Genomic DNA, 12,397 nt, shown 5'->3' with positions numbered 1-12,397 from the left:
TGTATGCACTGGATGTATTTGGATGGGGCTGGGAGCTAGCCAGATTAGCATAGGAGGTAAAGGTAGATCATTTAACTGCTTAGCTATTGAGTTGTAGTTTTGGATAAATCTATTTCTTCTGTGTGGTTATTGGGAAATAGCATAAGCTGAAAATATATAGCTGCCTTATTAATTCACCCTTTATATTAAGAATAATTCATTTATGTATGACAATCTATGTTGGGTGCTAAATATGTCTTAACCGTAGTTGGTGGTTTCTACCTTGCCTTTGATCATGCAGTTCCCAGATTAAAGACAAAAGAAACCTTTTATATTATAATAAGCCTTTAAAGCACTAGAGCTGGGCAGATGTCTACTTTTCTGTAAATAACCCCTAGATATTATTTGCCATATTTGATCTGGATGCTCTTAACTCCACCTGGCCATTTCTCATGGCCATGTTTTCATGATTCACCTACCCTATGGTGACTTCTTTTCTTTCCCCCCTCTCTCTTATCCCCTCTTGGTCCTAGACCCCAAGCCCAAAATAGGAAGTCCTGCCTACCTCCGTTCTACCCAGCTATAGGCTATAGGCATCTTTTTTTTCAACCAGTAGTTTTAAATTATGGAGCAAGGTTGCATAGCATCACTTGATGAATGTGAGGATTCTCTCATCCCTGAGGCAACCAGACCTTGGGAGCCACTCTTCAGCATTACAGTGGTTATTAGCAACAGACCATACCTCAACGTTTTACTTTTCGGAATTTGGTCTAAAAAGAGTAGGGGATAGAGATTGTAGCAAAGTTGAGACCCATAGATGTACATTAGATTCCTATGGAAGGAAGTATAGCCTTTGTTTAATAAGAAATTGACTTTAGGATTATGACATGTGGAATCTGGAGACTAAAACTAGTATTGCATTGAGGGAAAAATGAGGCCATTATAGCCTTGGCCAGTTATTAAAAAGGTTGAAATTATTTAAATTATTATTAAAGTATTTTAAAAGGTTGACTTGGGAGGCAATTTCAAAAAAGTACAATTTAGTTGGAGTATAATAATAGTTATTATTTTATTAGTATGAGAGCATTAAAACCTTAAAAAAAGCTGATTCATATTTCATGTTGAGGTAGAAGTTTTCCCAAATATAAGACTCCTTGAAAAATTTTAACCAGTGATAGATTTATCTCTTTTTACTACTTCCTTCCAGTAATTAATTGTGCTAAGATTTGGTACTTTGCACAAATCTTACATCATTTGGCCTGAGCATACTTTCTTTGGTTAAATGACAATACTCCATTGTATCTTATACTATAAATGTAGTATATAATAAATGCAGTATAAGAACTAAAGGTCTATTTTCTAGTAATTGGTAATAAGTTTGGCTAGCAAAAATCTGTGTTTTTGATGCATTTGTTACAGCCATTCTGATACAGATTTGAAAAATAAGGATATTGAAACGAAGCATTTCTATATTCTCTATTCTTTGAAATACCTTGTGACAGTAAACTAAGAACTTTTTTTAATAGATAAAGATTGAGGTCTGCTTGAAGGACCCAGGTGGTAGGTACTTGTAACCTTTATAGGATCTCACTGATTTATCTGGATTAAACACAAAATTTATTAGTATCTTAAAATAAGATGCCAATGGAGGTAAATAAAATAAGATACCTAATAGAGGTAGAGTGTAGTTACTAAGAAAGTATGTAATTGAATAGTAAGATAGATGGAAGATGTGCTTCATTTATAACTCTCCCTACAATTTACAGTATCAACTCTGACTTTGAATTTGATGTTTCATATTTATTTAGTAATTGACAACATTGTTGTATAGATGTCATGTTTCTACCAACTATCAATAACAGTGTTTTTCTCGTTAATTCAGTGTCATTTAATTTGTATGATATTATGATTTCTTCAAGAATTCCTAATTTTGAAAGTGAATTTTCAAATACGGAAAACTTAACTCATAGTTTAATTTTCATGTTTTAATTTTTAAATTTTTAAAAAGTTCATAGTTTAATACGTTGGTTAAGGAAATTTTTATTGGAAAAGAAAGACTAATATCAAATGAAAAGAATAACTCGTTAAGGTATGTGGTAATGTGTTTTGACTCACTTCCCCCTAATTGTTCTAAGAATTAGACCCATGGTTTGTGCATCCTAGATAAGTATATACCATTAAGCTATACCCCTTTACTTCAGTACTGTGTTTAAAAGTTTTCTTCTATGTGGCATTTATGATCTGGAAGCATTGCATAGAAAGTTCCAGAAGCAACTAATTTCCATATTGGATTCAAATATTCAGCTGCATAGACATAAAAGAATATCTTAAGAATGTACAGTTTATTGAATATTAGAAATGACAATTGCTACACAGGCTAAGAAGTGGAACAATACCGCTGCAGCCTGTGTTTTTGTGAGTTATCCTCTACTTTTTTTCCCATAAGTGCACCCTGTCCAAAATGTCAATATTTCCTTAGTTCTTTTTCATTTTCTTAGAACCACAATTAAATTTTTTTTCTTATAATATATTGCCTAGTTTGGGAAAAAAGAACGAAGTGCCAAGTCTCATGATATTAAAAGTACAACATTTAGAGGCTGGGGCAAGAGGATTTGGGAGTACAAGAGTTTCTGGTTCCTGGTCTAGCTTCTGGTTACTTAGCAGTTTATGAGTGTGCCCCTCTCTTTAGTAGGTGCATGGGAGTTTGCCTACATGTATGTGTATGTACCACATGCATGTCTGGTGCCTACAGAGGCCAGAAGAGGGCATCTGATCCTTTTGAACTGTAGTTACAGTCCCACTTACTATATGGGTATTTGGAATTGAACCTGTGACCTGTGGACAGTTTGTTCTCACTGAGCCATCTCTATCCCCTACAAGAGCCCTTTTTGAGGAAGAGAGTGGACTAGGGCATTTGTCAATCTTGTTAAAACTAGTTAGGATATTGGGCAAGATTTAACAGCCAAATACTAGAAGCTCTGGAATATAAGGAGCTGATTTTAAACTCTGGAATATAAATAGATGATTTTAAAAAGTAAATCAGAACAGAGTACCTAATACTTGTCTGTGTAGGGATGCTGCGTCATGTCCATTTTGTAGTATTATAGAGCTGACACAAAGAGTTCATCAGACTGTACACAGTTAATAAAAATATGGTCCTAGATGAGAATCTGGTCTAGGTGTATGTGGATCTTTAGTTCTCAAATTGAGAAAGAACTTATAGATGGCAGTAGAGTCTAAGGATAGGCCTCTGTCCCTGAACTTCATGTATAGTTGGTATCTTAGGATTTCACTTTGTCTTGGTGTTTTTAAAGACTCATTTATGTCTCCTAGTTTTTAATGAATTGTGTCCTCTTTGTTGATATGTATTATGCTCTTAGAGAAACATTTACCAGTATTTTCTTCAGGAAAGGTTTTGTTATTATTAGATTTCTCTCTGGCCTCCCTTTGATTCCCTAGGCCTTGGGTTCTTTTTCAGAAGAATACAGACAAGACATTCAAGAGTACAGTATAGAAGATATACTTTATTATTTTCAGGGGATGGGAGTAGGCAGTGGCCAAAGGAACCATTGAGAAGGAAAGCATTTTCACTGAATAAGAAAAGAGTCCAATGTTCAGAGACCATTGTGCCACCTACATTTAGGTAGGATTTATTATTTTCAAAGTGCTTTACCAGAAAGCCTCTACCTAGATAGTAATCTCTACCCAAGGCAAGAGATAAACACAGATCCCTTTCTTGTGACTAGTAATCAAAGTCCTGTAGTTTCAGTTTCAGCTTTTATAAGCTTATGATTGTAAAGGGAGGGGTCTAACTTCAATGATCGATAGGCTTGCTGATACCCAGATTCTGGAAGTTAATTTTGGTTGAGTTGTTGCATATATGAAAAAATATTTTTATTCTCTTGAACTAACAATGTGGATATCTTAATATATTGTTGGAGATAACTTTTCTTTAGAAGTTTGAAAATATTCACTTGCCTTATTTCTAGGCTTAACATCTGTTGTAGACCTTTTTAGTCTAGTAACCTATAGCTTTCTTGGAATTTTCTAAAATCATACCTGTGGTTTTTAGGGGTAGAAGTCCAAGCTCTTAGAACCCCAACAGGCTATGCTGGGTCTTAGTCCACTAGTTAGTTACCAGAGATGAATAATGATGGAAAGTGGAAAGGAGACCTAGTCATTGTAGCCATAGTGTGAAAACAGGTAAAGGAGATCAGTGGCTCCATGGGTCTGTCTTTCTGACATGGAGCTTAGGTTTCACTAGAGAGCAAGAGGTAGCATAATTAAGCAGTCCTGGTTAAGGTTATGTCTTGCCTCCTTTGTCTCAGCTCTGGTTTTACAGGGTGGTTGGATAAATTGTTAACAATCTGATATCTACACCTCACTTTCCTGGATAATTGCTATTATTGGGAGGGGAAATATCTTTCCTGGAAAGTTTTGTTTTTTTAAATCTAAGGCAACAGGAGGTTTTCAAAAATAACTTATGTTTGTCTTTAACCTTGACAGGAATGAGATGAGTTAGGTTAAGCAGATTGAAGCAGGAATAAATATGAGGCAAAGTAAAGGACATAAATACAAAATGAAGACAGATATTTTAGTCTTTTAATCCTATTGATAGCTTGTGGGCCTAAGTGAAGAGTTGGTGCTTTAGCAAGGACAGGTTTTCCAAGTAGCTGTCACAGAATTATTGTTTAAATTATATCTTTTGTTTCTGGTCTTTCTTTTGGACCACTGTTACTGATACGTTAGGACTCCAGTAAATGACTTCTGGCTTGTTTGCTTGTTTGTTCATTCTTGAGAGGTCTCTTAAACTTCTTAATCATATCCTTCTATTACATTATTCTGGAAGTTTTCCAAATTTTATTTTTCTACAGCATCCTGTCTTGATTTTTTAGAATTCTCTTTCTCCCTCATGAAAGCAACATTTCCAATCTTTAAAGAGTATTTACTTTTGGATGGTGTTCACTTCATTTTTATCATTTATTTTTTGTGTCTTTTCCCCACCCCCACCCCTGTTTCTTGTTGCTTGGATGCTTTCTTTAGAAAGTTGGTAATTCTTAACTCTCCATGTTTTAAGAATTGTAAAGTTCCATAACTAGAACCTCTGAGTATGTACAAATAGCTTGTTTTGTCTGACCTGCATGGCCTACTTTTGATGGAGAATTTATGTATCTGTTTTTGATCACATTGCCTAAGAAACACCAAGGATTGTTCCTACCTTGATGGTAATTTATGAAATCTGGATAAGAATAGTTTCTCCTTTTCTAAAAATCCAGGGTGACTCTAGGTTTAGAACAAATCTTTTATAGGTTGCGAATGATGACAGTAACATGTTTGAGTTATTTCTTATCTTTGTTCCTTGAGGTTGGAGTGGGCGTGGAGAGGGTGGGTTTGGGGAGATGGGTTTCATATCACAAATTTTTGGACAGATATTCCTAAATGTGTGCCTGTAGAGTTAAGTGGGTGATCCAAAGTAAGGAAGATACACAAAATTAAGGCAACTATATCAAGGTTTTATCCTGCTTTAGTTATCTTGTGGGTTCAAGTGAGAAATCAGTGTTTATCATCAAAGGCAAGAGCTTAGTAATACCTACTATATAGTAATATTTCTTAAGACTTTGCTAAAGTCAAACATAATTGTGACTCACAATTATTCTCTTTCTTTTAGCATTATCTGCATACCAGAGGTACTACAGTTTACAGTCTGACTACTGGAAGGTTGGTACACATTTCCATGCTTGTTTTTGTTGGCACATTTATTGTTGGTTATAAAAAAAGATTAGAGCTTACTCTTTTTTTTTTTAAGTGTTACTTCTGCAGGAAAGAGATTAGAAGAGGGAAATTAGTATCATTTTGTTGTCTTCTATTTAACTACTTTGCATTTTACTTTATTTAAAGGATTAGATTGTTGACATTTTATTGACCAGAGCCGATCTGATTGCATATGAAATAATTGAAAACTGAAACAGCCAAACTAACAGTTTTCACCTAGCAAGTGCTTGGGTTAATGGTTTGTGTGCTACTAAGGATTGAACTCAAGGCCTTAATACTTGCCTGACAAGCACCTGAAAACTGGGTTACATTTTCACCCCTTAGTTTATATATTTGTTTTTCCTCTAAGAATTTTGAAGTCACTATATATTCTGGATATTAATCATTGGTTTCTCTGACTGTCCTTTAATTCACTCTGTAGACCAGGCTGGCCTTGAATTCAGAAATCTACACTGCATTGCCTCCCTAGTGCTCAGTGAGATTAAAGATGTATACTACTGCCAGCTGCCTTATATTGTCACTTTTACTGATCGATTCCTTAGCTATACAAAAGCTTTTTAGTTTTATGGAAACCTATTTATCTTTTCTGGACTTCATTTTCCTGTGCATTATTTCCAAAGTCATTGCTTATACTAATGATATTGTTTTTTCCTGAGTTTATTTTTCTAGTAGCTCCATAGTTTCATGTCTTAAATATATGTCTGTTTAATTTTGAGTTGATTTTTGCACAAGGTTAGAGATAATAGTCCAATTTTAATCCTTTGCATAGAGATTCTTACTTTACCAGAATCAATGTATTAATGAAGTTGCCCTTTCTCTGTTAATATTTTTGGTTCTTTGTTAGGAGTCAGTTGCATCTTAATTACATGGATTTCTTCTTGGGAACTCTTACCTTTTGTCTGTGTACATTGCTACTTCTTATCCTCTGAGCATAATTTAAAATTAGCTAGACCTCATCTTTTATTAACTAACTTTCCATATCATTGGGGGGTGGTCTTTATACTTCCATGAATTTACATTTTCTATTATTATTTCTCATTGTTATTTTGAAGACATGACTGCAATATGTAAATCACCTTGGGTAGTTTGGACATTTGACATTATTATTGTAGTCTACGAAGATGAAACATCTATCTTTTGGTGTCAACAGATTCTTTCATCAATGTTTTGTAATTTTTTATTGGGAATGTCTTTTATTTCTGTACTTAAATTTCTTCCTAGATATTTTACTTTTTGTAGCTTCTCATGAATATAAGACTCTTATCATTATATCCCTCACATCCCTAGTGGGCGTCTGGTGTGTTGAGTGGCATGTAACATGTAGCACACAAATGTTTGTGCACATGCATGCAGGGGCCAGAGTAAGATGTTGGCTGCCTTCCTTATTTCTTCCCAACATTCTTTTGTGATGAAATCTCTCATTTTACCTGGAGCTTTATCATGCTCAGCTAATCCAGCTAGTAAATAAGCTCCTAGGATCTCCCTATCTCTACACACTAGTGCTGCACTTACAAGTAAGGTTGGTTATTAAGTTGTTCTCTTACAGGTTAAACAAACAAGTGGATTATTAACTAGCTGTGAGGTCCAGCAAAAGTTTCAGTGTCTTAGAATATAGGGCTTATTTTCATAATAGTAAATTGCCATATTCTATAATCTTACAGAATTCACTTACCAGTTCTAATAATCTTTAAAAGTCTTTAGGTTATTCTGAACATAGAACCACACCATCTATAAACAAGTGCAGCTTAACTTCTCCTTCTGCTAGTCTTGTTTTGCTTCTTCACTTGTCCTGGCTAACATTTCTAGTGTTATATGAAATGAGAGTGGTCATATTTATTTGGTTCTAGATTTTTGAGGAAATGCTTTTATTTTGTACCTATTCAGTGTAATACTTTACAATTTGTCTCTCACAATAGTCTCTGTGCTCATTTAAGTTGTTAACCAGTTTTTCCAGAATTTTTTGTTAAAAAAATTATGTAACATTTTCTCTTTGTCAAAAAATATAATAATAAATAAAATAACATCAACCAATCAATGGCCTTGGGATAAGGCTCCAATGGTAGAATGTTTGCCCAACATGCACAGAGCTCTGGTTCTATTCATAACACAACATAAATGGTGCATTTTGGTGGAAGCCTATCACTCTAGTGCTTTGGAGGTAGAGATCAGAAGATTAGAATTTAAGGTCATCTTTGACCATTATAGGAAGTTTGAGGCCAGCCTAGGCTTTATGATACCCTATTTAAAACAAACAACAACCCAGAGAACCTAATCCTTAAAGAATGAAGAATAAATGACCAGTGAATATATGAAGTATATTCTGAGAATGTAAAGTAACTGAGGCGTTATGGAGGTTCCTAAAGAAAACTATAGAAAGACTATCATGCCCATTTATGATCAGTTTTGTTTTTTACAGGTTAGTGCTTGTTATTAGGCAGCAATTCTTTTTCCTTGTTCAGCATGGGCCTGTTTCTGTTACCCTACTTTCACACCCTTGGGGAAACAGAGTTGGGGCCTTGCTTATCAATTGATGGTAGACAGGTTCAGGGGAAAAGCAGATGTTTATCCTGCATTTGCCAGTTACTTTGATGAGCACATGAAAATTAGAAATGAAAGTTTATATCTTATCCACTAAGACATGATGGTGGTTTAAGGCCTCAATCGAAAAATATGGATAGTTCTGTTGTACTGTTTTGTTTTTTACATCAGGTTCAGTGTCATAGCAAACACCTATCTACCCCACGTCTGTACGTGTATACCTTGCTTTTGTGAGATGTTTTCTAGGAAGTCTATTTGTATCATCACAGATTGGGGGAAGAGGGCAACTACAGACTAAAGAAGCAATTCCACTTAAGTCCATCATGGTTTAATTGTAAGACTTTGAGGAGCTTGAGTGTGAGGGGTTACTTCAGGAGCATGGGGAACATAGGGCAACTGTACTACCAGAAAGTAGTCTTCTTGCCCCAGAAATGGTTTATTTTTTATTATTTGTGGGGCTTCCTAACCTTGTGAAGGTCCCAACTCTTTCTACAAAAGAATGCTAATGGGCCCAGTCTTGTGAGGGTCTTGTGCAGATAATCACATATCTATCCTGATATCAGGACCACAATGACTATGTTATGCTTGGAAGACAGAGTTCTAAATCACCTTTGTTATTAATAGTGGTATATTTGTTGCTTTCAGTAAACTTAACATTTGATATATCATTTTCATGAAAAGCCCATAGAGTATATATTAGGGTTCACTTTGTGTAGTATATTCCATTGCCTTAGGAAAATGTGTAACTACTTGACTCTGCCATTGTGGTAGCATACAGTGAATTTTCATTGCCCTTAAAATATTTTTATCCTCTAGTCTATTGATTTAACTTTCCCTTCTCTTCTATAGGAACCAAAGTTGTTATTGTCTGGCTATATTTTTTACATCCTATTTTTTTATGCTAACAGACATATGAATCCCTGATAACCAGCTTATCTGTTCAAAATGTCTTGTCCTTTTCAAGCCTGGAAATTCTGTAAAAGTGAAATAGTATGCTATATTTGTGTATATCTGTGGGTGGAGGAGGAGGGAAGAGAAGATGTTTTCAAAATCATTTTCATCCAACTCTAGCCTATACTTAATCTTTTCTGCATTCCGTTAACTTTTGACTCACAAAGGAAACATCTACAAAAAGAAAAGGAGAAATGCCTTTTTTAGTTACTCTGACACTGCTACTTCCTCATCAAAAATTTAAGTTGAAAAGCACACATGTGTGTATGGCTTTAAACTACCATTCTTATAATCTTCGAATGAGGAAGAACATGTAGCACCCCCTACCCCCAACACACACACACACACACACACACACACACACACACACACATTTTCTCTGTGAATCCCTGGCTGTCCTAGAACTTGCCCCGTAGGCTGGCCTAAAACTCACAGAGATTTGCCTGCCTCTGCTGGAATTAAAGGTGTGTTTCCAAGCAGAACTAATTTTGCTTAACACAACGATTTCCTTTCCTATAAATATCATGACTTCATTTTTCTTTACAGCTGAATTAACTAACTTTGTGTATATGAACCACATCACCCATTCATCTCTTGATGGGCAGCTAGGCTGGTTCCAACTCTTGGCTACTATGAATAGTACAGGAATAAATATAGATGTGCGCGTATATATATATCTGTGGCAGCAGTTTTCAACTTGTTGGTTGTGCTTCCTTTTGGGGGTCGAACAACTCTTTCACAGTGGTTGCTCAAGACCATCAGAAAACACAGATTCTGACAGAATGATTCATAAGTGTAGCAAAATTAGTTATAAAGTAGTAACATAATTTTACCTTTGGACTTCACTACAACATGAGGCAGTGTATTAAAGGGTTGAAGCATTATGAAGTGCTCTATGATATGATGACTTTGCATATATATTCAGGAATGGATTTAGTGAATCTCTGGCATCTCATATTGGAGAGAATACAGGGAGTACATGTATTTAATTAATTCTCTTTCTCTTTTTAAAATTTGTTTTGTTTTTCTTGAGACAAGGTTTTATTGTTTGTTAGTCTTGAGCAGGCTAGCCTTGACCTTGACAGTAATCCTCTTGCCTCTGCCTGGCTCACATTCCTCTCTGTGTCATTTTTCGTTTGTTGAAGTTCAATGAGTACACAAACACAGAAAAATAGTGATCTCTAGAGGCTGATCTAGTCAAACCCTGTATCTGCTGTGTAGTATTTATCTAACTCCTTGAGCATTTGCTTAGTTTCTCTAAACCTCAGTTCTTTTCTTTATAAGTGAAACTGCCTGCCTCATGAAGTTGTCTTATAAAATAGAAAATATTACCATTTTGTACAAACCTTTCTTCCTGTGTCATATATTACATGTTTTATTTGAGAGTTGGGGAAATACATTTTATTTCAGTCAGTTTTGCATAGCCTCATCAGTATTGTTCAGATTCTTTCAGAGGATGGAATAGGAAACGAATGATTTTGATTAAAAACAGTTCTTACTAAATTAAAGAAAATTAAATATCAATTTTCAAAATGGATGTTGAGACCTTCTTAACTCTTCAATTTTGTGAATCCCTTAGTCACATATAATGTTCTCATTTAGAAAATTGGGGGTAATGGGGATATAATGAAAGTAAATTGCTACATTATTAGATTTTACAATGTACTTAAATGTTTTTTGATGTTTTTAGAAGTCACAGAATTCAAAGGAAATGTACAATATAGTCCTAGCAAAATTATTATTATTAAAAAACTACATGTGAAGATCATAGTCAGTGTTTGATAACTGTTGTGGACTATGTACACTGATTCACTTACACCTAGGGCAAGATGACTTAGAGGGGTGTTCCTCACTGTTGCCAGAGGTCCCCAGCAAGATTGAGTCCCACTTGCCAACAGCTATAATCAGTTTCATAAAGCATTCTTTAATGGCCTCCTGTTTTTGCTTCCTGACTTCTTTACTTTCTTACAAGTGTTTAGTTAGGTTAACTGACCAAATAAGCTACTAACTAGCACTGATACCTTTAGCTAAGTTTGTATTGCTTAGAAAATATGACTCAACATAATTTTAAAAGAAATAACTTAATAATGGTTTCATTTTTTTTAGATTTATTTATTTTTATTTTATGGGCATTAGTGTTTTGCCTGAATGTGTGTCTACTATGTGTGTGTCTGGTAGAAGGTCAGAAGAAGGGATGTATCTCCTGGAACTGTAGTTACAGATGATTGTAAGCTGCCATCTTGTGCTAGGAATTAAACCCAGGTCCTTTGGAAGATTAAGTTTTTAATTGCTGTGCCATCTATCCAGCCGTAGTTCAAATTTTTTAATGCTTAAGAAAGCAAAGAAATTTATAACAGTTTAAGAGAAATTTTGAGAAAAGGATTGTTTGAAAGTTTGACTTTTAGGAAAGATTTAACTAAAACAGATTTGCATGATTTTTGGTATAATATATATGTGTGCTCAAACATTTGCCCTTTTTACAAAATAAAGTGGTGGTACATGTTATCTAGTACATGGAAAGCTGATGGAGGGATCATTACTTCTAATTCAAGAACTTATCTTGAATAAAAACAAGTCCATATCTCCACAAAACTAAAAGAAACCAAAATAACAAAAACCTAAAGGCTAGTTCCTATTTAGAGGTAAGATGAAGATAATAAATGTAGTCCTTGCTTTCGAAACTACAAAAAGAATATTCATTAATTGTTAAACTCCTAAATATAATTCAGTACGTGTTATTCTGATATATAATTCTTCTTTTTTTAAAGGTAAAATTCATTGTAGACTTTTCTTAGGAATTTCCGTTGAATTTTAATCTTTTCCTCCAGTGTTACTGAACATAAAATTAAGAGTTTTATCTAGGGAATGAGAGGTGGAAAGCACAAAAACCATATGTAATGTGCCAGTAGGAAAAAAACAAGATAGCATAATCAAAGCATTTTCTTTCTTTTGAAGAAAAGATGTTTCTTTTAAATTTGTTGATTGAATTCTGCTATTTTTTTCTCCCTAAAACAAATTAAATAGAAACCAGACTATATTTCCAAGTTGATTGGATTCCATGCCATCTGCTTACTCTTAACTGTCATTTTGGTGTTTAAAATATATTTTCAATATATTGTAAGATATGGTAGGAATTTTAAGAACTGTTTTAAGTTCA

The 12,397-nt window shown here is 34.5% G+C and overlaps 1 protein-coding gene across 19 annotated transcripts in view; it reads left to right on the top strand.

Moving 5' to 3' along the window:
* The window catches only part of Kdm6a (lysine demethylase 6A), a 139,654-nt gene that overhangs the window by 47,532 nt on the left and 79,725 nt on the right, over positions 1–12,397 (top strand). For all 19 annotated transcript variants that reach the window (XM_039100359.2, XM_039100365.1, XM_063279721.1 and 16 more), the window contains exon 4: positions 5,648–5,697. In XM_039100359.2, the coding sequence (XP_038956287.1) occupies positions 5,648–5,697 (50 nt within the window). The remainder of the gene's footprint in view (positions 1–5,647; positions 5,698–12,397) is intronic.

Source organism: Rattus norvegicus, chromosome X (assembly GCF_036323735.1).
Source record: "Rattus norvegicus strain BN/NHsdMcwi chromosome X, GRCr8, whole genome shotgun sequence".
Classification (NCBI taxonomy): Eukaryota; Metazoa; Chordata; class Mammalia; order Rodentia; family Muridae; genus Rattus; species Rattus norvegicus.
Note: the sequence above shows the minus strand (reverse complement) of the source record. Positions and strands in the feature narration are given on the sequence as shown.